The sequence below is a fragment of the Ursus maritimus genome, unplaced genomic scaffold (genome assembly GCF_017311325.1).
Source record: "Ursus maritimus isolate PB19 unplaced genomic scaffold, ASM1731132v1 scaffold_13, whole genome shotgun sequence".
Classification (NCBI taxonomy): domain Eukaryota; kingdom Metazoa; phylum Chordata; class Mammalia; order Carnivora; family Ursidae; genus Ursus; species Ursus maritimus.
Window position 1 is genome coordinate 39,997,818 of NW_024423675.1, and position 24,336 is coordinate 40,022,153.

Sequence of the window (24,336 nt, forward strand, 5' to 3'; positions counted from 1 at the left end):
TTCAGGAATCAGCAAGCCATGGGACAGAGTTTCTTTTTATTTGAGGTTCTAAGTCCATGGCCCTAGATTTGGGGGAAAGAGCGTCCAAAATTCCCTACCAGGAAAGAATCTTGGAGAATGGGAAACATTGCCTAAGCATCTGCGGGAAATAGGTTTAGGGTGGAAGAGTCAGGGTGAAAGATGGTTCCCGTGACAATCATCCTCAATGCCTTGCGAAACCAGGGATAAAACATGCCATATATAATGGGATTGAAAGTGGAATTAAAATAACCCAGCCAGAGGAAGACATTGTACAGATCTTCAGGAGTTGTAAAATTAACGAAAGGGTCTGTGATCGTCAAGACAAAAAAGGGCAGCCAGCACAGCACAAACACTCCCATGACTATGCTTAAAGTCTTAGTGGCCTTGCTTTCTTTTTTGGACGATATTTTCATTTTACTTTCTGACCCTCCTTGTTTCCGAGTAGGACCCATGCCAATTTGCCTAGCATGCTTCCTAGCTACTGTGAAAATGTGTACGTAAATCCCCACCATTACGGTCCCAGGGAGAAAGAAGGCTATAAAGGAGGCCAGCACCCCCCAGAGCTTGTTAAATATCAATACACACAAACCCGTGCAGTCAATGGCTGCAACAAAGTCTTCTGCACCGATTATGTTTAACTCGGAGAATACCAGGCCAAAGGCAAAAAAGATGGGAATGGACCAACTGATGAGCAGAAAGACCTCTATTACGGGGATGGTAATTTTGGTGACATAATGCAAAGGGTCACAAACAGCATAGTAGCGGTCCACTGAGATGAAGCAGAGGTGAAAAATAGAGGTGGTACAGAGCATGATGTCACAGCAGCTGTGGACTTTGCAAAAGAGGTCTCCGAAATACCAGCAGGACTCGATGGACCTGACCATACTGAAGGGCATGACCACACAGCTCAACAAAAAGTCGGTGGTGGCCATGGAGAGAATCAGGACGTTTGTTGGGGACTGGAGCTGCTTGAAGTGGGCAATGGAAATGATCACAACCAGGTTGCCCAACATGGTCATCACTATCGCACCGATCATGACAACGTACATGGCACACACACTCAGCACGGACCTCACATTTCGAGGGCATGAATTGTTGACCAAAGCAAAGCAAAATTGTACTTCTGGAGGGTTCCAAAGGTCAGGTGAATTCATAGTCTTCGTCCTGTAGATACTATTCGTCTTTTGCAAAAGTACTATGCTTCTCTCCTTTCTATGAAAGAAAAAGGAAAAACAATGGAAATTGTTGGTGGGCAAATTTTCAGAAAGGCCCAGCTAGTTGCATGTCCAATCCCAAATTGAACTCCCTATCTACCAGGAGCATTGCTTCCTAAATTTTAATGTACATAGGAATCACCTAGGAATCTTATAAAACACAGATTCTGATTCTGGGGTGAAGGTTGAGAGTCTGCATTTCTCACTGGCTCTGGGGAGATGACAATATTATTAGTCCAAAGACTGTCCCTTAACTAGGAAGGAGCTAAAGACAACTAAATAAATATTGTCACCCAACATCTAAGTACCCCAGTCAAAGCTGCCTAAGTAACCCAGGTAAATGCCCATGGTCTGATTGCACTCATACGTACCCCTTACTCAGGATTCCAAATCTATAGACAGATCAAGAATTTTCTCTGTTCCACTTATATTAACCATTTTGCTGATAAAAGCCCTCAAGAATAACGAGGACCAATGGAACTATTATTTAGTGTTTAGCTCAAACAATAATTACAATCTAAAGATTGTGCTTTTTTTTTTTTCCCTTAATTTCTCTTGTGGGTATTTGCAAATGCTTTGGATCCTGTTGCTTGATAGAGGCTATTCAATTTAAGAAACATTTCTCTTTCCAATGTGAACAATATAGTTTTTAGCATTTAGAGCGATTTATGGTCAACTGAAAACGTGCTAAAGCCTACAAAATTATATACATGAGTAATCTCAGGAAAAAGGGCCGGGAGGAATACTGAAATGAAAGATTCTGTAAGTCTCATGGGTTATCTCCTTTCATATAGCAACTGCATCCATGCATTCAAATTTAAGTTGCGGTCTCCTTGTCCACAGATTGCAAGGCTTCTATTGGTAACAAATTTGACATACAGTCGTGCTCATTGTTTAAACTGTCCCTTTACATAATTTATGCTCTTACCCTGAAAATGTGAAAATAATGAGACTGACTCACCCAGAGTATGACTGAGGTGTGATTTGTTTTTCCAGTGCCAGCACTGGATGTGTGACTCTGATGACCGAGGACAAGCATTACTGAGACCTACAGCCAGGTTGGAGAAGTGGACTTTGGCCTGAGAAGAATACATTAAGTGAGAATACAAGTACCTTTGAAAATAATTTACCGTATTTGCTACGATAGCTAAGCAATTTTACCCAATGTGTATTATTTGAAATTTTGACATTATGGCACGTTTTATTTGCTCTGGATATAATAATTTAATTTCTCAGGTTCGCATTTTTCTTTAGATAGGTTTTCATTGTGCCAATCAAATATCATGCAATGGAGTTGAACTTGAGAAACCAAAACACAGAGAAGTAAGAGGTAAGAAGGCAAAGATGTATTCAAGTCCTTTTTAAACTGTTTATTACTGATTTTGGAACACACAGTACAAATTATTTGATCACTTATCACCTAAGCCATAAAATACTGAATATAATGAAATCTTAAACACCAAAGTAACTTCTTTAATAAATTAACTTTATTCTGCCTTTTATCTTCTTTGTTTTTGTGAATTTAAAATTTTTTTCTTTAATTATTTTAAAAATTATCTTTAACGGTAGCTAACAAGTACCGCAAAATTACTTAAGCATTTGTCACTCTCTACCCATGGACACAGTATTCCTTATACAAAATGTATACTTTTCAATAGTTCATGGTATAATTTGGGGAGTTTGAAGTTTCATTTTTGAAAACCGAGTGCCTGAAAGAATTGACATAACTTAACCTCTTAGGTTTGTAAAGTAAATGTCATTTATTTCATCCTATTTATTTATTTTGTGTGGGAGGAAACAGGGTATGAAAGAGCTGCCTGAACTTAATAGCATCATCTCAAGTTTCCGATCCGAGGTTATATGTATCAAGGCAGGGTTTAACCCTGTAAGTGTCAGAGTAAGACAGAAAGAGTAAGATGCACACATTCACTTAAGAAGTCATTACATGGGTGAATCGTGAAGGTAATGCCAAAGGTAATAATACTTGAAGCCCCTACATGTAAGTTCTTGGCCCCAAATTACAAAAACAAGAGAGCAAAAGCAAAAGGGCTGCTGGTCTACTTCCTTAAACAAGGAAATTGTCCCCAAATCAAGTGCAGTTGGGGTTTTGTTTGTTATTTAAAAACAGAATAGAATAGATTCCTTTACTTTGAAGATTCACTTCCATAACAGATACAGTAATTTTTAATAAGATTAAACAAAGTTAAACCCACTATGATAACTCACTTTTATCAGAGAATATTATTATTATACCTTATATTATTATTATTATTATTATTATTATTATTATTATTTAACCAATAACATTTCCAGGGGCCAAATGAGTGACAACATGGTAAGCAATCGCAGGATGCAAGCATAGGAAATTATTAGTTATTTTTGGTAGGAGGTAATAAAAAACATTTGCAAACAACTCTGGAGAGGAGGAAGAATTGGCATTGTCTTTTAGTTCAAACTTAATTCTTAAAGGGAAAAAATAACATAATAAGGAAACAGACTCAAGGACTCTGAAAGAATGATTTCCTCAGAATTGCAAAGAAAAATGAAAAAGGACTCATGTAATAATTTTTCCTAAGCAATAAATGCCTAAAATTCTAGTAATAGATATGTATTTCCCTCAAGAAGGAAAATATCCATTGAGCTGAATAATGTATCGTATATAAAAAGGAAAGGACGTATCATACCTGCTTTATCAGGCATAATTTTTCTTCCCTCGCTGGTGACATAGTGCAGTCGTTTTACTTCTGAAACTCTTTCTGTGGGGGGAAAAATTTGATCTTCCTGTGATGTATCTCACTCATAGAATAGTTTCTTAAGGGGCGCCTGGGTGGCACAGCGGTTAAGCGTCTGCCTTCGGCTCAGGGCGTGATCCTGGCGATCCGGGATCGAGCCCCACATCAGGCTCCTCCGCTATGAGCCTGCTTCTTCCTCTCCCACTTCCCCTGCTTGTGTTCCCTCTCTCGCTGGCTGTCTCTCTCTCTGTCGAATAAATAAATAAAATCTTAAAAAAAAAAAAAAAAAAAGAATAGTTTCTTAGGTAAGGGAGCTTACTTGGGAAGTATATTTAAGAAAGAACTGCTGTGGGTCCTCCTATCATTGCCTCTTTAGAATTTCCGTGTTGTTGTTTTTTTTTTAATGATCTAGATTAATTTTTTAGATCAGTATTTGAAGTTTGGTTCCTTTCAACATGAAAAAAAAAAGATAAATGTAGCTGATCTTTTTTGTCTTTTAATATATTCTTCTCTGGCTTACCAGAATTTGTCTAATGAGATAATTTGGAGCTAAAATCTCTGAGAGATGAATTATCTGTTGTGCTAAGATTTCTTACCACGCAACTGGGCATTGTGCCCGGTGGCTCTCCTCCTTGCTGATACCTGACCAGAAAAGGCACTTGGGCCAAGTTCTTATGGGTAGACTCTTGGCAGGCTATGCTGTCATTGGTACATATACACAGAATATGCCTCCTGAGGCTGCATTACCTACTTTTGTCCTACTTTGGACAGGTGTGCCCTTTAACAATGCGCAGTGTGCTGCCAGGAAAGCGATTACAGCAGGTCACCAGAGAATTGGCCCTGGGAGGGTGAATCAGTTTGTGTGATTGTCCCTTTGACTTCAAAGGAACAGCATGGACTAGCCTCATAGAAGCCCAAAGTGGAGAAAAAGGAAAAAATGAAATCAGGGAGGAAAGGAGGGAGGGAGGATAAGGAAAGAAGGAAGAGTAAGGAAGGAGAAAATTTAGTTAAAATTCAAAAAATTCTCACTCCACTTACTACCAAATGATAGATGTTTTTAAACACTTTAATTCCTGGGCACCTGGTGGCACAGCCGGTTAAGCCTCTGACTCTTGGTTTTGGCTAAGGTCATGATCTCAGGGTCCTGGGATCGAGCCCTGCATCAGGCCCTGTGCTCAGCTCAGAGTCTGCTTGAAATTCTCTCTCTCTCTCTGTCCCTCCCACTCATGCTCGCTCTCTCTCTCTAAAATAAATCAATAAAATCTTTAGAAAAAATAATTAATTAATTAATTTAATTAAATGCACAACTGCCCATCACTTTTTAAAAAAATAGAAAATAAACACTTTAATCCCTAGTGAAAATTTGACTCATTTGTATCTTTTCTTTTTGCTGCCATGCACAGTTCAGTGATATTCACACTGCAGTTAAGTCCATAATTTTACAGAGGAAGGTCTCAGCCAAGCAAAAAGCAATAAGAACTGTGTTTCAAACCAACCAAGTGAAAAGTGAAAACTTCTGTCACCATGTGGATGTTTTCATGACCCCTGGAAGAAAGTGTTTCTATTAGGGTACCCCAGTTCTGAACACCAAGCTTCAAGTTGTTTACATTGATAATTTTGTCCTCCATAAAGGACACAAAACTGTTATATCTAAATACTCAGTGAATGGGGATGGTTAGAAGATGTTGGGTTTTCTTTCTGTGCTCATCTGGGTTTGCGAAACTTCTCTTTCCAACTTCCTCCTAGACAGAGCACTAATGATGTCATAGTACAGTTTTATAAATTTTCATTGTATCAGGCAGGGTCCAGTCAGGAAAGTAAAAAGGGAAATTGTTATTTTAACAGAAAGAAATTAATTATGAAACTGTTTTAAGAGATGTTGGAGGACTTATGACCTATGAATGGCTTTAAGAGTCTGTCCAGGCTCAAGCTGAGGCTCAAATGCTTCAGTGGTGTTTGACTAAACAAAACTATTTCCCATGAAAATAACTGCTCAGTGACTTCCGAGATGATGATGATAAAGCGTAAGGCACACACTTGGTTGCTGCAGTGGGATTCTGAGCTGTCCCAACCGTTATCACAGCTCTCCTGGGGCTCCACCGAGGGCGGGAGGACTTTTGGAGCACCAGGACTTGATTATTACTGAAAGAACTTCGTTTGTGCAAGGAAAAACAATGGCATCCTTTGGATCTTAGATCTTTTCTTTCCTTGGCATTCATTTACCAGTGAACCCCTCTCAGGTGCTCATTCCCCAAGATGAATAAAGTAGTATAGGATAAAGTACACCTAAGAATAAAGTAAAAAAAAAAAGAAAGAAAGAAAGAAAGAAGAATAAGGTAATATAGAATAAAATAAAGATCAAAGAATAGAGTAAGAAAGAAAGAACGAGAGGAAGGAAGGAAGGAAGGAAGGAAGGAAGGAAGGAAGGAAGGAAGGGCAAACCAGATTAACAGGTCCTTACAAACTACACATCTGAATTTTCAACAGGATTTTCTTCATACACCAAAGAACTAATAGATCTAAATTAAACACAAAATTTAAGTGGTTCGGGTTAGGTATACTATACCTGAGTTCAGGTTAGGTATACTATACCTGAGAAGCTTTGCAAAATATGTGTTCATCTGCCCTTATGTTTTCTTTTCCCCCACTAGGATTCAAATTTTTAGAGGACAGGATTTAATCCAGTTTATCCCTGTGTTTGTTCTGTTCCATATCCCTCTGGGTAGGCCTCGATCACTATGCACCGTACTTAATCACAGAAGGAGGCGTGAAATAATGTAATCATTGAAATGCAGTAAAATAAATATCAAAAAACAAACAACTAAGGTATTTACTGATATACAGCGAAGAATGTGTACATGTTTGCCTGGATATTTACTGCAGTATGACTTGTTACAGCAGAAATTAGGAACAGTAGGTTAAATAAATGATGATATTTCCAAATAATGGGATATTTTACAGACTTTGTGAAAAATTAGGCAAAACTTTTTCCTGATAAAGCTTGAACCCCTGAGATGTATATTAAGTGAAACAACTGAGGGTCAGAATAGCATGTATAGGGGGCGCCTGGGTGACACGGCAGTTGGGCGTCTGCCTTCGGCTCAGGGCGTGATCCCGGCGTTATGGGATCGAGCCCCACATCAGGCTCCTTCGCTATGAGCCTGTTTCTTCCTCTCCCACTCCCCCTGCTTGTGTTCCCTCTCTCGCTGGCTGTCCCTATCTCTGTCAAGTAGATAAATAAAAAATCTTAAAAAAAAAAAAAAGAATAGCATGTATAGGTGTTCTGTCATTTTTTGTAAGTGTGAGAGAACAGTATACGCATATGTGATTGTTTGTGGAGATGCCTGTGTATGTCCGGAAAGATATGTAGGAAAGTGATTGCCTCTAAAAAAGAGGTCTATAAGACAAAAAGATGAAGACTAGAGGGAAATTTATTTTTTAGTATGCAGACCTTGGATCCTTTTGCATTTTTTAATATGCATGCATTCCCTTTGAAAAAATTAAAAAGATTTTTAAACAAGCTTTCTTTGTCTTATTTTTCTTTATGTCATTCAAACGTATTAATTAAAACTTTATCTAGCTGTAGGCAGGTTTTTAAAACCCTTATAACTCATGCTCATGAAAGCTTTGAATTAGTTATAGAAATAAGGTCATTGAAATCCAAAGTATTAGTATAGTTTATGTTCAGTTTAAAAGTAATCTTTGTATATTTGTTATTTTCTCTACTTGTAGTATTTAAGAGAATTTAGCATATTAGGGCATTTATCACCATAGCTTTGTGATTCCCACTTAAAATGTGTTATTATTATTTTTTCTGTTTTACACTTCATTATTGTTCAACACACACCCAGTAAATGCACAAATATCAAGCAACAGTTTATGAGATTTTAAATACATATAGACCCGTACAGCCATAATCCAGAAGAAACGTAGGATATGTCTAGTATGCAGATGATTCCTTCCTGCCCCTTTCCAGTTATACCCCTCCCCCAAGGAGAAACAAAGTGGAAGAGGAGGGTGAGTTACCCTCAGGTAGGGCAAACAGAGGAATGATTTACTGGGGGCAAATGATGCCTTCAGAGAAGTGGGGACCCCAGAAGAATGACTAAATGTGAAAATACAAAGAAAGGTCAAGTTGGGCGTGGACAGACTTGATGCCTTTGGCGAGAATTTCAAAACTTTATCTCAGAGCCATGAAAAGCTACATTCGCCACGTGTCTAGCAGGAAACAGATGGCGCAGTCAGGCTAGGTGATTGAGGAGAGTTTAATAAAGAGACTATTTACAAAGACGTGGGCAACATTAAGAAAACCAGCAAGAAATAGCCTAGTACCCAGGGGCAACAATAACACAGCGTCACCACTCTGCAGGGCCCAAAGTGCCCTGGGAAGGCACTGGTTACGGGAATTTGAGAGGTTGGCTGTATAGAGAAGGACTCCACATGACCTTTCCTGAAGGAACTCAGCCAACCCCAGGGTGATGTGGCAGAGAGGTTGTCTGGGTTAAACACCTTCATCTCAACTTCCTTCCATCCTACAAGTGCTTCTCACTGGTGAAATGCCACTGGACACCCCAGGGCAAGGAAGCCCCTTAATTCTAATCCTAATCTGTGCTACCCACTAGGGAAAACAGGGAATCTAGCATAGAAACCATGGAAGATATTCAAGAGGACAGTTGTTAGCTTCAGATAACTGTGCAGGGTAGATTGGAAAGCTGTGAAACCTGAGGCAAGAACATGAGTTAACACGGATGGGAGGGGAGGCATATTTATAGATGACCTTGTATGTCCTTTATTGAGTACTTAACATCTACATCAATAAATAGAGACAATTTTCCCATAGCGTACAGCTATGTATTTCATGCAGCTGGCTACCCAAATCTATCCAGATAGATGATTCCATTTCTATTTAGATAGATTTAGATCTACAGGCAGTCCTCGGTCTAACAACCACATGCCGTTGTTCACATACTAAAAAGCTGGCCGCCCCTGTGGTGCTCCCTTCCCCCTCGGGAAGCCCCTGATGCTCCTTCCATGAGAAGCGTATGGGAGGACAAATGACCAAGGCTCTCTCCTTTGACCAGATTTCAATCAGGCTCCTTTAATCCCTGTGCTTAACTAGACCCGAACCTGGGCTTCCCTCTCTGCCTTTGTAAAATCCGGTTTGAGCAAGAATCCTGCTAAGTCAGCTCAGCAAAAATCTCCACCCTTTGTATCTAACCAGCTTCAACATCTTATCATTCTGGCCTGCCTTCAGCAAAAATTCTGATGAGTCCGTGTAGCAAGAATTCCCTTTAACCCTAGTGTTTCCTCTGAGTAATTTTCCACCTACTGCCCCCACACCCTATTCTTTGGGTATAGATTCCCACTGGAGTTTGTGGGAATCGGATTTGAGTCCAATCCCCCCTACTCTACAAACCACACTGTAGTAGCCTCCCTTGAATAATAACCACAGTGTAGCAGCCTCCCTTGAATAAAGTATGCCTTACTACCTTTAATAAGGGTGATGAATAACTTATTCTTACACACACACATACACACACACACGTGCGTGCACCATGATATTTTTTAAACAGAGAAATAGTTCAGAAGTAGAGAAACAAATGAGACTTTTTTTAAAAAGATTTTATTTATTTATTTGGGAGAGAGAGAGCGCAAGGAGAGGGGCAGAGGGGGAGGGAGAGAAAGGGAGAGAAGCCCAAGCAGACTCTTTGCTGAGAACGGATCCCAATGTGCGCTCGATCTCACGACCCTGAGATCATGACCTGAGCCGAAACCCAGTCTGACACTTAACTTCCTGAGCCATCCAGGCACCCCCAAATGAGACTTTTAAAAGCAGGAACTGAGCGGAAATCAAAAGTAGTACAAGAATCACTGGATAGGAAGTGTCTGTCACTAGAAGTGGGGCAAGTCAGTTTTAAGGTCTTCATCTGTGATAACTTTTTTTTTTTAAATGGTCTTTACACTCCATGTGGCTTGAACTCAGGACTCTGAGATCAAAAGTCGCATACTCTACCAACCGAGACAGCTGGACACCCACGTCCCTAAGTGTGAAGGGAGAGGTCCACGGGGGGTGTCCACCATCTTTTGGGACTCTCAGGAAGAAGGAGCCAGACAGTGCTATTCGCACCCAGTATCTCTCCCTGGATATAGCCTAAAATGTTTGTCTCAAGACCAGCAGTTAGATTGCATTAGCAAAAATACTATGGTAGACATGAAAGTACTTCAAATATGCATTTATTATGCACCTTTGCTTTTCTATAAACAAGTACAGGGAATGAAAACTTTAATGATGGTGAAGAGGAGTTGTCTTTATGGAATCATATTGTCCTTCAAGGTACATGTTGAGCCTGGCTAATTGTCCATAGTTGGATCTAGGACATGGTGTGTCAGGGAACATGGAGAGAAGAGCTAAGAAGAAAGTCAGAAAAAGCCAAAATTAAAATTTCCTATTCCAAGTTTGCCTTAAAGCTGGACTTGGATTCAGGAGCAGTTCTCCCTCCTTCTTCTCCTCCCCTTTTCCCTCCCACCACATAATCCCAGGTAGGAGAGAAGGTGGACATGGCTGTTACACGTACTAATGTATTTTCCATTCCATCAGGTAAAAGAAAGTTTCTGTTTGTTTCTTAACATTTCACAGAAGAATTACTGGAAGGATTTTCACCAAACATTAATGATTCTACTTAAATCATAGGCACTGTGGTGTGGATGAAATTTATTTGGCAGAACTCTAAGGCAACTTTCAGAAAAAGTTATTAAAACCAGTACAGGTGGAGGCCTTGTGATTGCTGGCCAATAGTGTAGACACACCATGTGGAGGAAGAAGGTAGAGACAAGGAAACAGGAAATCATTTCAAATACAAACCACAAAGTGAAAAAATCACAGGGATAAAAGCTCAAATTGCATATGATGATTTGTAATCAACTGCTTCTCCTATGGACAGCTCTTTGTAATAAGCTTCAGGGTGTCAGAAAACGACTGAATAATTTATATAATGATGGTTAATAATTCTCCCAAGCCAAACAATAAAGTCGACTGCTAGTTGATAGTAAAGGCCACCCTTCTGTCACACTTCTCCCATGGGTCCATAGGCCACAATAATCTCTTTCCTGAATTCCTAGAGTGGAATCAACAGCCAAGACAACTAGCGCTTGATTTTCTTTATTCTTAAATTAGTTTATAATTGTCTCCTGTGTATAAATAGAGGCCAACCAATTCTGAAATGTTTTATATTTCTCTTGTATATCTCCCCCCAGTCAGATGGGAGTGTTGATTAGATATGGAGTTCACAATTAATAAGTGATTGATTGATTGATTGATTGGTCAAAGATACTGGATGTAACTCTTGCTCAGGTTACAAAACACTTATCTGGATTACTGAGATTTAATAGAACAATTAATGTGAGGTATGAGGCCAAAATAATAAGTCTCATTTTCAATACTCTCTTTGCTTTTGTAATAGTTTTCTTTTTTTTTTATTATTAATGTGCTTCAGGAAACAGATTTGCAGTTTCTGAGTGAGAGCTAAATATTTTGCCTGACACTATATACTTAAGAGCTTTCCGAAACCATGGATAAAAAAAACCATGAATGAGGGGGTTGCAAGTAGAGTTGAAGTACCCAAGCCACACTAAAAGATCAAGTACTATTATGGGAGTGGAATAGTCTAAATATGGGTCTATCAAAACAGCAAGAAAACAAGGCAGCCAGCAAGCTAGAAACACCCCCATTACTATACCCAGTGTCTTAGCTGCTTTCCTGTCCTTTTTCTTAGATAAGTTTTTTTTCACTTCCCCCTTTGTGTTTTCAGGCATGTTGCTGATAACTCGAGCATGTCGTTTGGAAACAATAAAGATTTTGCCATAAATTCCAACCATGACGGAGCCAGGAGTAAAGAAACATGTAGTGAACAATATTGTCCCCCAAAATTTGTTGAAAGTAAGTGCACAGAAACGGAAACAAGCAACAAGAATCTCGTAGCTCTGCATACCAGCAACGTTGGCCTCAGATAGAACTAAACTGAATGAAAAAAGAGCAGGGGCTGACCAGCAAAATGCCAATAGTCGCTTTATCATGGACGTGGTCATTGTGGCTGAGTAGTGTAAAGGGTAACACACGGCATAAAATCGATCAATAGCAATGGAACACAGATGGAAAATGGAGGTTAGGCTTAGCATCATGTCAAAGCTTGCATGGAATTTACAAAAGCCATCCCCAAAATACCAGCAGCTCTCCACCGATCGTACCATGCTATATGGCATAATAACGAAACCCAGCAGAAAGTCAGTGGTTGCCATGGAGAGAATCAGAAAATTTGTGGGAGAGTGAAGCTGTTTGAAATGTGATATGGAAATCATTATAACCAAGTTTCCAAAGATGGTGATAAACATGGCTGCAGTCATAATAGAATACATGATCACTCGGACATGCAAAGAACGGTTGATGGGAGGGCAAGATTTATTTCCAAATTTTGGACAACTGGATAAGTCTTCAGGAATATAAGTTAGATCCATGGTGCTTTATCACTTCAAATTCCTTTTTCTAGAAAGATGAGTCAGTGTTTCTTCTCTTCTTAAAATGATTCCTGTAAATTTCAGCTCCTAATAGTACAATAAGGTTCAAAGTCATCTGTTATTAATTCATTTCCATTTTTATTTATTTAAATATTTAAAATTATACATTTGTGGTTGCTTTCCGAGTTATTTGCTGCATTAGGAAAGGAAAAGTTTCAACTGCTTATTCTTTTCTGCTCTGTTTTATTCTATTCCACCCATCCATTTGTTTATTCAACATGGGTTTATCTATTGAGTGCTCTGTTCTTTTTAATGTATTAGAAGCTTCTCAAGAGTCTATTCCACTTATATAGGTATCTATAATAGTCAAACTCATGAAGCAGAAAATACAGTAGTGGTTAGCAGAATGGGGGAGGTGGGGAGTTACTGCACAATGGATATAAACTTTCAGTTATGGTAGATGGATAAATTCTAGAGATTTGCTGTGCAACATAGTACCTCTGGTTAATAATATGGTATTGTGTACTTCAAAATATGTTAAGATGGTAAATCTCATGTAAGAGTTCTTAACACACACACACACACACACATACACACACGCAAACAACTAAAACTAAAAAAGAAAGAAAAAGCAGGGGGAACAGAAGATGTTGGTTCAGTCCATTACCTTGATTATGGTGATGGTATCACAGGTATTTGTGTATGTCCAAACTAATCAAATTGTCCAGCTTATATACCAATTATACCTCAATAAAGCTGTTTAAAAAAAAGAATTTACAGTCAACTTTTACTTTAAGCAATGACATTTCTAGAAACTCCTTTAAACTACCACAAATTAACATCTCTCATCATAAAAATACTTGATACACAAAAGCTAAGTGAAATCACAATGTTTTCCTTTATCCAGTCTTTCAGTAATTTCAAATCTTCTTTTTAAAGAGTCCACAGATGTTTAAGAGTTATAAATGGCATATGGCAGTTGAAATATAAGGAAAACCATGTACCTATGGGTCAAACCATGCACCTGTGTCAATGCTTCATAGTTTCTCTACTCTCTACTCCCTTCCTCTCCTCTCCTTTGTCCTTCTCTTCTGCCCACTAGTCTTTGTTACCCTTTCCTATATTTCTTGAGTTTTGTCACTCATCTGAAATTCTAACTCCTAAAGCCATGTCATAAATGTCATCCCTGAGTGACTCACAAGGTTCACAAATTTCATGTTCACAGACTTGGGCCATCAAATCTCATGTGACTCTGATTTGTTACAGAGCGCTGAATAAAAGATAATGGACAAATTGGCATAAATCCAAACTCTTAGCAAGTTATTGCACCTGCTTTGCTATTTACTTTGGGATATAAGCCATCATGAAAAATCAGCCCACTGGCTGCTTCTGGAGATGCCTGACACCGTGCCTCTCACAAACTATCAAATCTACTCAATGGGCTACAGAAAAATAAGTCCAATCTTGACTGAGTCAGAGGTAAGAGACACTCTACACCTACAACAGATTCTCCCAAGCCATAGAGATTCAACCATAAAGTAGGTTTAGGCAAGTTCATCTGTTTTGGCAGACCCAACTTAGTTTTGCCTTTAGAACCCTAAGAAAGAGCACAACAAGTCCCTTCCAGATCTCAAAGTGTCAGAAGCTCTTTTCATTCCTTCTGATTCTATTGATCTTTCCTGACTGACAGGAAAGGAAAAGAACCCTGTCATGACAGAAGAACCTGTGTGATGTTAGGTGGAGAAGCTTCTTTTCCCAAGCCTCAGGAAGGTTTCTCTTCAGAAAGTCTTAGGAGGACCCCTTTAGAGCTGAGTGCTCCTGCGGCTCTCCTGTTTGCTCTAGTTTAGGGGGTTACATGACTTACTTCCAAATCAGAGGGAGCAAAAGAGCCTTGGATTAGGGATTCTTCTGCTAGTCTGAGCTCTGCCTCTCGCTAGCTGGGAGTTTCCGGTACAGGGAAGTGTGCTAGACTAGATGGGCCTTACAGGCTCTTCTAGCTCTGAAAGTCTGTGAATGACTGGTAGCTGAGAGGTCATTAGTTTTAAATCATCTTCCTGTAAACAAATAGAAAGTGGAAAAACAGAGAAATAAGATGAAAGAAAGACATGGAATAAAGGATGTGGCTCAATGTAGGAATTCATTGAATAGTACTTTCAGTCCTGGGGTAGATCTGATCAAGATCACAGATGTGTTTCTCTCCACAGTAGATACTCCTCCACTCCTCATTGCCTCTCTTTCTTCTTTGGTTTTCACCAAGGAAAGGCTGTGAGCATCTAACCTGGCCCCATTTTACATGTAAGTTATAACAATAAACAGTTGCTAAATGTAATATCTGTGTTAAAATATATACCACCTCACATCTTGTCTTTTCTTGACTTAACCTCCTAAAATAAACTCAGAGTAACAGCTACAGCTTATCAGGCACAACTTTTTAATATACTACCATCAGGCAAAGAGCCTATACGTCTCACTCACCCCTGGATTCTCAGCACTTTGATTGGTGCTTACGGCAGACACTACGTACATATTTTTGAATGAATAAAAATATAAATAAATGGTAAATTATGGTTGTTTAAAAAAATATTTGCATTTTTCCAATAAAAGCAGTTGCTTCAATATACTTGAAACCTTGCTATAAACCAATGGACTGGATCCAGGAGCACAGTTCATGAGCTTATCTTCCAGGATGAATTTCTTCTGATGGTGCTATAAAATAATCCCTCATTATTTAGACAACATTGAGACAAGCAGAAAAGAGATTGTTGTAGACATATTTTACTGATCCCTTAGGCTGCTGAGAAGAGGATTAAAGATATTGAGTTCAGATAAGTACAAAGGTGTCAATGAAAAAAAAAAAAGCTGCTGAGTGTTTCAGCTAAATGCACCTGGGAGGTGGTGGCAGTGATGGCATCGGACTCCTTGGTGTTTCATGAATGCATTAAGGTGGGGTTAGCGGAGTTGGGGATTTTCTTCCAGCTGAAACTCACATACTTTCATAAATTTAACACTGTATGGAAAGCACCGACTCACAATTAAACTTGTACGGTGTGTAAGTCCATGAAGATCTATGCACTCAATGTATATTATTACCCAAGAAATCCCTGTCACACCTCAGTTGCCCATATGACCTTAATGATGACAGCCATGACATTGAAACATCATACGAGTGTTGCATATAAGTAACTGCTCCATTTTAAGGTTTGAGAGGATTCTAGGAGGTGTTTTGACATGAGCTCAAATTTTCCACCATGCACATCACTATTTATATAAGGGAAACTTCACATAATTTCAGAACTGGAGAAGACCTCAAATAGAAGGTTTTCAAAGATGTATTATATGATGCAGTTTCCAGTCTCTTAGCTGTTTTACATCCTACCGTATGGCTTTGAAATCAGGCCAATTTAGTTTGATGATTGGTTCAACCACTTATTAATCGTATTATTTTGGACATGTTTCTCAGTGTCCCTGAGCCGCAGTTTCCTCCATAAAATGGGGAAGCTGTCTCTGAAGATATTTAAGACCATTAGCATTATTTTTTACCTTCCTTCCTCCTTTTCCTCCTAAAAATTATGGCACCCCCTCCAAATTTGCCTTCTTTTGAATCTTCTGTGTAATCTACTATGTTGAACCACACACCTGTATGAAATTGCCATTTTTGTAAGTTAAAAATGTTCAAATATTAATAAGTTTGAAGAATTTACTATTGGGATCTTTTTCTTTTCCCCCCTTAAATTTCAGTGTCAAACACGGACTGATAAAAAGATTGGCATATCTCCAGTCACATACATGTACAAGGAGTCAGATTTTCAATGCAAGATTGTATCAGGGAGCTAAAGCTTGTCGAAGAGAATCTTCAGTGAGCACATTGATTTGAGTAGGAGGAGAAGGTGGCCCAAGAGCACATTTTAGGTTCAGAATCTAATTTTCACAACTTTAAAGTACAAATATCAAAGAAGATGTAGTAGAAAATGGGGAATTTACAGTCCATGGTTCTAACAGAAAGAGGCAAATATTTGTACATGCTATCTGTAAGGTACCAACTAATTTAAGTATCATCATCACTGGAAAAACATTCCCCTGTTCTGGAACCTATTTGGTAAAGAAATTAAAATCGACTTTGCTACCCTATGTATGTATGTATGTATAGATATATAAATTAATCCAAATTAAGATTTTTCTCATTTTTTTAAGTAGGCTCCATGCCCAGCATGGAACCCAACGCAGGGCTCAAACTCATGACCTTGAGATCAAGACCTGAGCTGAGATCAAGAGTCAGACACCTAACCAATGAGCCACCCAGGCACCCTAAGATTTTTCTCATTTTTAATTGTTGAGAAAATATCAGGTATGAAGGATCAACAAAAGGAGATATAAGTAATTAGTATTGTTGTTCTTTAATACACTGACTCAAATTAAATGTAGTAAGAAGTAAATTTTAAAGTTTTTTTATTTGAACACAAATTTGGATAATGTTCATAAATAATGTGCTTTCTTTCTTTTTCTCCTTTAAATTCTGATTGCCCTGGAATTTAAGGTTGAAGTCTAAAGTATTTCAGCTGATTACCCAACTGCTTAAGAGAACCACATAAAATTTTATGGGGTGCCTGGGTGGCTCAGCCGTTATGCATCTGCCTTCGGCTCAGGTCATGATCCCAGGGTCCTGGGATCGAGCCCCGCATTGGGCTCCCTCTCACACTCCCCTTGCTTGTGTTCCCTCTCTAGGTGTGTCTCTCTGTCAAATAAATAAATAAAGTCTTAAAAAAAAGAGAGAGAGAGAGAACCACATAAAATTTTAAACTAGCCTCCCAAACCATTCGCTCTTCTTAATGTCTTCTCATGGTATACCAGTAAGCCAAAATCTCTTATCAAAATCCACACCAATTTAAAGACCTAGAACTAACACCAACAATGACTGTTTCATTCATCTTGCCACAGGTCAGAAAATTATGTCAATTTTAATATAATCTTTTAGGAAATTGATCTTAAGCTGCAAAGTCTCAAATATGAATTCTGTTTTTAATGCTTCAAAATCATTCTTAGCCTAAAAGCAAATTCCACCCAAAGAGCAGATTTGTGTGAATTTTCAATTGAACTTGTTAAATCAAGACAGCAAGGTGACAGGACAAGGTGTAAATAGCATACATAGTATAATAGAAAAAATAAGCAAATTGAAAATTCCTGATATTGGATCTTTTCTGGTTAATTCTTTAATATCTCATATAGACTGTAATGAATATTTAAAGACTACAATCACAAAGACTCTGGAAGATGCTTCAGGGAGGATAAGTAGACCGTATCCAAATGTAACGCTGAAAACTAAAACAAACAGAAGAAAAAGAGTTCTTTCTGTAAGTCTACTTTATAAATATCTATAGTAGTTTACACATCATGACATCAAAAAGTCAAAGTAGTATCTGGCATGTAAATGACTGATGTACTCCAAATGGCTCACAGTTCATAAGTCAGCCTTACAAAACCACATAGCAGCTGGCCACGTGCAGAGATGACCTCTTGAAAATGTTGTCTTCTCAAAAGCAGCTGGGATCGGGAAGCACATTTTCAGTGGCACTAAATACACAGGGGAACAGGCAGAGTAAACTCCATGTCCGAAAGCGGGGGCAGACAGAAGAGTGCAAATTAAAAGCAAAGCGAAACATCTTTCTTATAACTAGCTATAAACGACGGCATTTTGAATAGCAGCAGAACAGAAGAGTCTTTACTAAAACTATGCATCAGAGCACGTGTTCGAAGTAGAGGGCCCAAGAGGAATTGAGCTAAATAAATCTTTTATCAAAATCACAGATACGTTTTTCGTTGGATACAAGGGAAAGCGTCTGAGAAAACACACCTTGGCTAGAGCAGCAGAACGTGTTTTGCAGGCTGTAAATTTATGTTTTCAGCATCTGTCAGTCACCTTTCCTGTCTTCAGTCCACAATAACGCAGCCACGTTTGCCTACAGCTGTCTCCATGTTGCCCTGTCAATGTCCACCCCGTGGCTTGGCCAACCCCCCTTTCCTGCACCTGATTGCCTGTCCTTTCATCTCTGAGCACCGCAAGGCTCAGCAAAACTATCATTTCCTTCCAGGAACCTTTTTTGACTCTCCCAGTTGGAGTTAATCTCATGAAATTATAGACTGTTGGGGTGGCCAAAGATTGTAGAGATAGGCGATTCCGCTTCCTCATCTTACAGCTGACTTTGATTTCAAAAACATTTGTTTCCTTCTTCTGGCACAGTTCTTTTTAAAACAGCCTTATCTTAACTGTAAATTTCTTTCTTTTTTTTTAAGATTTTATTTATTTCTTTGAGAGAAAGAGTGAGAGAGGCAGGGGAAGGGCAGAGGGAGAGGGAGAAGCAGGCTCTCTGCTGAGCAGGGAGCCCAAAGCGAGGTTCCATCCCAGGATCCTGGGATCATGACCTGAGCTGAAGGCAGGCGCTTAATCCGCTGAGCCACCCAGGCGCCCCTTTAACTGTAAATTTCTTGAAAAATTTTTCTACCTATTCCCATTAATCTTCCAACTCTTACAATGCTTTATACGGAGCTGTGTACGTGGCAGGTAGGTAGTAACAGCTTATTGAGTTAAATGCAAGGACATTAATCCCAACACATCACGAACCTGGTTACTAAGCACCTCCTCTCGTGGTATTAAGAGACAGGTTTAGGAAAGACGAAAATATTAGGAAAACAGTAAATGCTGTTCAGAAAGTAGCTAATGAACCTCCTTCCTAAACAAACAGTATTCTAAATGAAACCCAGCCCACAATTAAAATTTTGTGTGTCTTAAAATTTCTAAATTACTTAAAAGACACATTACCGCTCTAACTAAGGCCTTGAAGTAACCATTGCCACTAAAGTCTGGAACCAACATCATAACCTAGGTCTTTGAGCTCCTGCCCAGTGACCCTCCCACCACCTCTCACTTTCCCTAATTACGGTAACAATTCGCTTCTGATCTATTTGGACAGCAAGAAAGTTTATGGCTTCATCTGCCTATCATTTTTCCCTCTTAGCCTTGCTAACCAAAATATGGTTCATGGGCCAGCCACATCATCATCTCCCGGGAATATTTTGGAAAATGAGAAATCTTAAGCCATCCCGAAGTGTATATCTTAGCAAGATACCTATGTTATTTGTATGCCCAATGAATTCCAGAAGAACAATTCTAGACAATAGAGAAACTGCATTTTTAGTTTGGACGCTCTCTGTATCTGAAATGAGTGAATAATTTTGAGCAGCAAAGAGCAACTGAATACCTTAAGTCAATGCTGGTGGCAAGAGAAAAATACCAAAAATGAAATAGGTAGTGAATTAAGTAGTATATAACAGAAATTGTTTATTAAATTATAATATTAAAGAGGAGAGTACATTTTAGCATTATCGAGACACATAAGTACCTTACATTTATTAAATCACGTTTGGCACCTTTCTTGAATTTTACAAAACATTTTTTATATGCCACCATCTAGAAATTTACAAACCTTGTCAAACAAACTTTGATGGAAAATATAAGAAGTTTCTTTCACTTAAGTATCATAATAATCATTTTCCAGTTAGAAAAAAAAAACCCCTATCTCCTCTACTGCAACAATTTCTGGTTTTTTATAAAATTTAATTATCTCTGTTCAATTATTTTGAAGAAGAGAATAAATTAGCAATTTTTTGGAAAAAAAGGTTAGTACATTTCCAATTCTTTGTATTGACTCAGTACCTTCCCTCTCCTGAAAAGTTAGTTGTGAACCACGAATCTCTTCTGGTGGCTTTGCAGGTACGAGGTCAAGGAAGTTCTAGAAAGTGTGGTGTTGAGGATCGAGATATATGATTCATATAAGTTTGCCTATGCTCTCAAGAGACCTGAAGCGGAGAACTCAGATCCAGGAGCTCTAAGAGAGGAGCGTAGTACAGAGCCCCAGTGGGATTGCTCTTCTAACTCTCTTTCCTGGAGGATATTGAAATATTCTGTGTATTTTTAATGTCCCAAGTAGTTTTCAGTTTCTCTTTTTTTCCAAATGAAGGACAACTTTATATCAATTTCATGAGTATTTGGGCTTCCTTCTGGGAATATAAGGTACCAAAGATAAGGTATCCTTCTGTATTTTAAAAATACACAGATACGTGTAGGCTAAATTAAACATTGGCTGATTTCCAAAGGAGGGACAATTGTTTGACCCAGAAAAGATTGCTGGTTATACTTTGACTCCTGAATGTAATAAGATATTGGGGTAAGAGGGAAGTATTTATTTTTGCTTTAGTGATTTAGGCCAGTTGGACTAAAATCCTTAGTAAGAATAGCCAATTCAAGTGTCACAAATCTTGAAAAAGTCAGTTCAGTGAACAAAGAACACTGAATAAAAAGTCTAGAGAACTGGGTTCTAGTTCTGTTTTTTATAATTAGCTGTATAATCCAGGGCAAATCATTTAATATCTCTGGGTTTGTTTTTCTCATTTGCAACTTCCTACAAAATCCTGGGTGCAGAGGGGAGATGACTTGACTAACTCTGGGAAATGATGAAAGGCAGACACCACATAGGAGGCTAGATCACTTTCTTCACCAGCAAAGTCAGGATGCCTACATTCTGAAACCAAAAAGTGCCATGAAAATCTACAGAAAAAAAATCATGGTTCAGTGAAAGGGGACTAACTGAGCAGAACTTTACAGAGGGCCTAGTTGATGTTTTTAAATATGAATAGAATCTAATAGAAAAAGAAAAGAAGCATTATAACAAACTTTATGGTGCACGCAGGGCTGCCAAATTTTTATTGCATCTATAAGCACCAGCATAAATAGTAACCACCATCACAAACATTATCCTTCTGAAAGAAAAGAAAGAAAGAAAGAAAGAAAGAAAGAAAGAAAGAAAGAAAGAAAGAAAGAAAGAAAGAAAGAAAGAAAGAAAGATGTCTAAACCTCTCCAACAAATGTCAACAGACAAACTTACACCAAGATATTTAGTTTCATTTTCTAAAGTCATATCTTAAGGAATTGGGACAAAATTTTTAAAATATTAATTCAAAATGATTCTGCTTTACAGTAAAACTATAATCTATTTAACTCATTTTATTTTTTTTAGCAATTGGTCTTTTAAAATAAAGACAAAAACAAAATAAAATAAAGACAGGAACATCTGTGTGCGTGTGTGTGTTCAAATACCAAAAAGCATAAACATCAGTATTTCATTAAAAAGAATTACCAAATAGACTCAATAACATCCAACGCACCATATTAGGACTCGTAACTGCACCTGGCTTTAATTGCTCTCTTCTTGGAAAATTATTGTTCCCATTTATTTTGTACTTGCAATCTCTTTCACCATCTCAAAGCATCTCCACCATTTCTCCTCTGAGGCTAAAGGGAGGGACCAGCCCATCAGCAGGCTGGCAAGGATGGAAGGTCTAGACCACATGTGGCAGGGCCATCTTTGGGCAGGTAGGCAAAACTAATATTCCAGCTGACTGCTGAATGGTCACTAATTGTGATTTTTGCAATTAACTAAGATCAAAGCAAATTTATGGGCAGTTATGTAACCTTTTCCACAAAGAAAAAAATTGCTAATTTGTTCATTGATATACAGTAAATAAAGAAATTAGCCAAAAAAAAATTTTAGTGGAATGTAGTTCACTTACACACACACACACACACACACACACGCACACAACTAAAATTAAATTATGAGGCAATATTTACCCTTAGTACAAGTGACATAATCTGAGATGAATTATTTTCTTCTGTTTTACTTTGCTTTTGATGAAAAATGTTGTTTGCAGCCAGGGGTATGCTGGCACCACTCATATCCACTGACAAGAACAGGTTAACTTTTCCGGAATTCTGAGAGCCAAGTGGCATCACATTCGTAGCTTAAAATCAGCTAAATGAATACACACACACACACACACACACACACACACAAACTGGAATAATCATTTTCATGGGATAACATAAAGGGCAATATATATATAGCTATATCTTGATTTATCTCTACCTATCTCTATCTATCTATATATCTGTTTAGCTCAAGGAAATCGTCAAGTTCCACAAATCAGGGCCCTTTCTTTCTTTCTTTCTTTCTTTCTTTCTTTCTTTCTTTCTTTCTTTCTTTCTTTCTCTTCAGAGGCAGGTGTTAAATACTTAGCAGCACCCCGCTGGCTGCAGACCACTAACTTCATTTCATGAGTTATTTATGGGTCTCCGCGTGCAATTGAAGGGATACTGAATAACACATACATAGTTTCCAGGACCTAGAGCCACCCCTACCCCTGCCATAAAAGTTTTCTTCTTAGCTTCCCCCTTCCACCACTCTATGATTCAAACATGTACGTATGACTATTAAGCAAAAACAAAACACACACACACACATACAACTTTTTGGTATATATTTACATTTATTAAAAATCAGAACACAGGGGCGCCTGGGTAGCTCAGTCCATTGAGTGTCCGAGTCTCGGTTTCAGCTCAGGTCATGATCTCAGGGTCGTCAAATCCAGCCCCCAGTGGGACTCCACACTGAGCACGGAGTCCGCCTAAGATTCTCTCTCCCTCTCCCTCTGCCCCAGCCCCGCTTGTGCACACACTCTCTCTCTCTTAAAAAAAAACAAAAAAAACAAAAAAAACAGAACACCAATGAGCAATACAAAATGCGGCTGAGCCTCAGGAAGGAAGGAAACCCTGAGCAGAATTCTCCTGCAGGTAAACAGAATCTTGCCAGCGGCTGTAATTAAGACGATACATGAGGGAAAACATGAGTGAAATCCATGGCCTCCGATGTGCAGTTGCCCCTCTTTCCCTTAAGAAACGTTTAACCTCACCACAGTAAAATCTAGTAAAGGTTTAGCTCTCCACTAACTAATGACAGGTTCCTGACAGACTATGCATTTTTGAAATTATTGCTGCATTTATTTATCTATAATTATTAGTTGTTGATGTTTCAAAATACAACTGGTCAGATGCTGAGGAACAAGAAGTGAATGGAAATAGCACACAAAGTGCTGGTGGTGGAAAGAGGGGGCAGCGGCCCTCAAGCTCAGCTTGTGCCCGATCCCTTCCAAATGGGGTAGAAGTCCTGTGTGTTGTCTTCACTCCATTCCAGACTTTTCCTCATCTTATTTCTTTCTTCTTCTTCTTCTTTTTCTTTTTCCTACCAAGAAGTAGTGGGTATATCAAGTATTCTGAAAAAGATGGATTTGGGGTTCAATGAGAAGGTTCTTTTTTTTTTTTTCCCTCAAGTCTTAGAAACGAAAACCTTGCCATGGTAGCCAAAAGCATGCACACGTGCACGCGCACACGCACACACACACACACACACACACACGCTTTAAGTGGCTTTATTCTTCTCAGTTCCAGTCCTTTTGCTTCAATTCACTCATACAGAAGAAGTCTATTCAGTTTCTTTTTGAGTAAACAAATTAGTATTATGGAAATGTGAGCTGAAAATTTTACCCAGTAAAATGTACTTCAGCGCTCTGCGAAACCAGGGATAGAAGAAACCGTATATTAAGGGATTACACGTGGAGTTAAAATAACCAAACCATGTCAAAGCATCAAACAAAACCACAGGAGTAGAGAAGTCCAAAAAGGGATCCAATAAAATTGTGAAGAAACAGGGAAACCAGCATAATAAGAAAACACCCATCACTATTCCTAAAGTTTTGGCCGCTTTTTTGTCTTTCCTCATTTGGTTATTTTGATTTTCTGGCAAGTTATTAATTGCACGAGCATGTTTTCTTGACACTGCAAAAATCTTGCCATAAATCCCCACCATCACAGACCCTGGAGTGAAGAAACCTGCCATAAACAAGGTGGTCCCCCAAAGCTTGTTGAACATCACTGGACAGGAACTGGAACATGCCACCAAGATACCATAGCC

At 38.6% G+C, this 24,336-nt stretch overlaps 3 protein-coding genes across 3 annotated transcripts; all 3 read right to left on the minus strand.

Moving 5' to 3' along the window:
- Positions 1 to 86: 86 nt before the first annotated feature.
- Positions 87 to 1,175, minus strand: LOC103663398 (trace amine-associated receptor 4). Its single transcript, XM_008691086.1, has one exon. The coding sequence runs from the start codon at positions 1,173 to 1,175 to the stop codon at positions 132 to 134; it is 1,044 nt and encodes a 347-aa protein (XP_008689308.1). The 3' UTR covers positions 87 to 131.
- Positions 1,176 to 11,446: 10,271 nt separating this feature from the next.
- Positions 11,447 to 12,478, minus strand: LOC103663397 (trace amine-associated receptor 3). Its single transcript, XM_008691085.1, has one exon. The coding sequence runs from the start codon at positions 12,476 to 12,478 to the stop codon at positions 11,447 to 11,449; it is 1,032 nt and encodes a 343-aa protein (XP_008689307.1).
- Positions 12,479 to 23,847: 11,369 nt separating this feature from the next.
- Positions 23,848 to 24,336, minus strand: LOC121102217 (trace amine-associated receptor 2-like; the record flags this gene model as incomplete). The annotated part of the gene is made up of 1 exon (XM_040627487.1): positions 23,848 to 24,336. A coding segment is annotated over one exon (489 nt), but the record flags the coding sequence as incomplete, so codon positions are not given.

What these genes read in the sequence shown, in the direction of transcription:
- LOC103663398 (XM_008691086.1), bottom strand. Translation starts at nt 1,175, where the DNA reads ATGAATTCACCTGACCTTTGGAACCCTCCAGAAGTACAATTTTGCTTT.
- LOC103663397 (XM_008691085.1), bottom strand. Translation starts at nt 12,478, where the DNA reads ATGGATCTAACTTATATTCCTGAAGACTTATCCAGTTGTCCAAAATTT.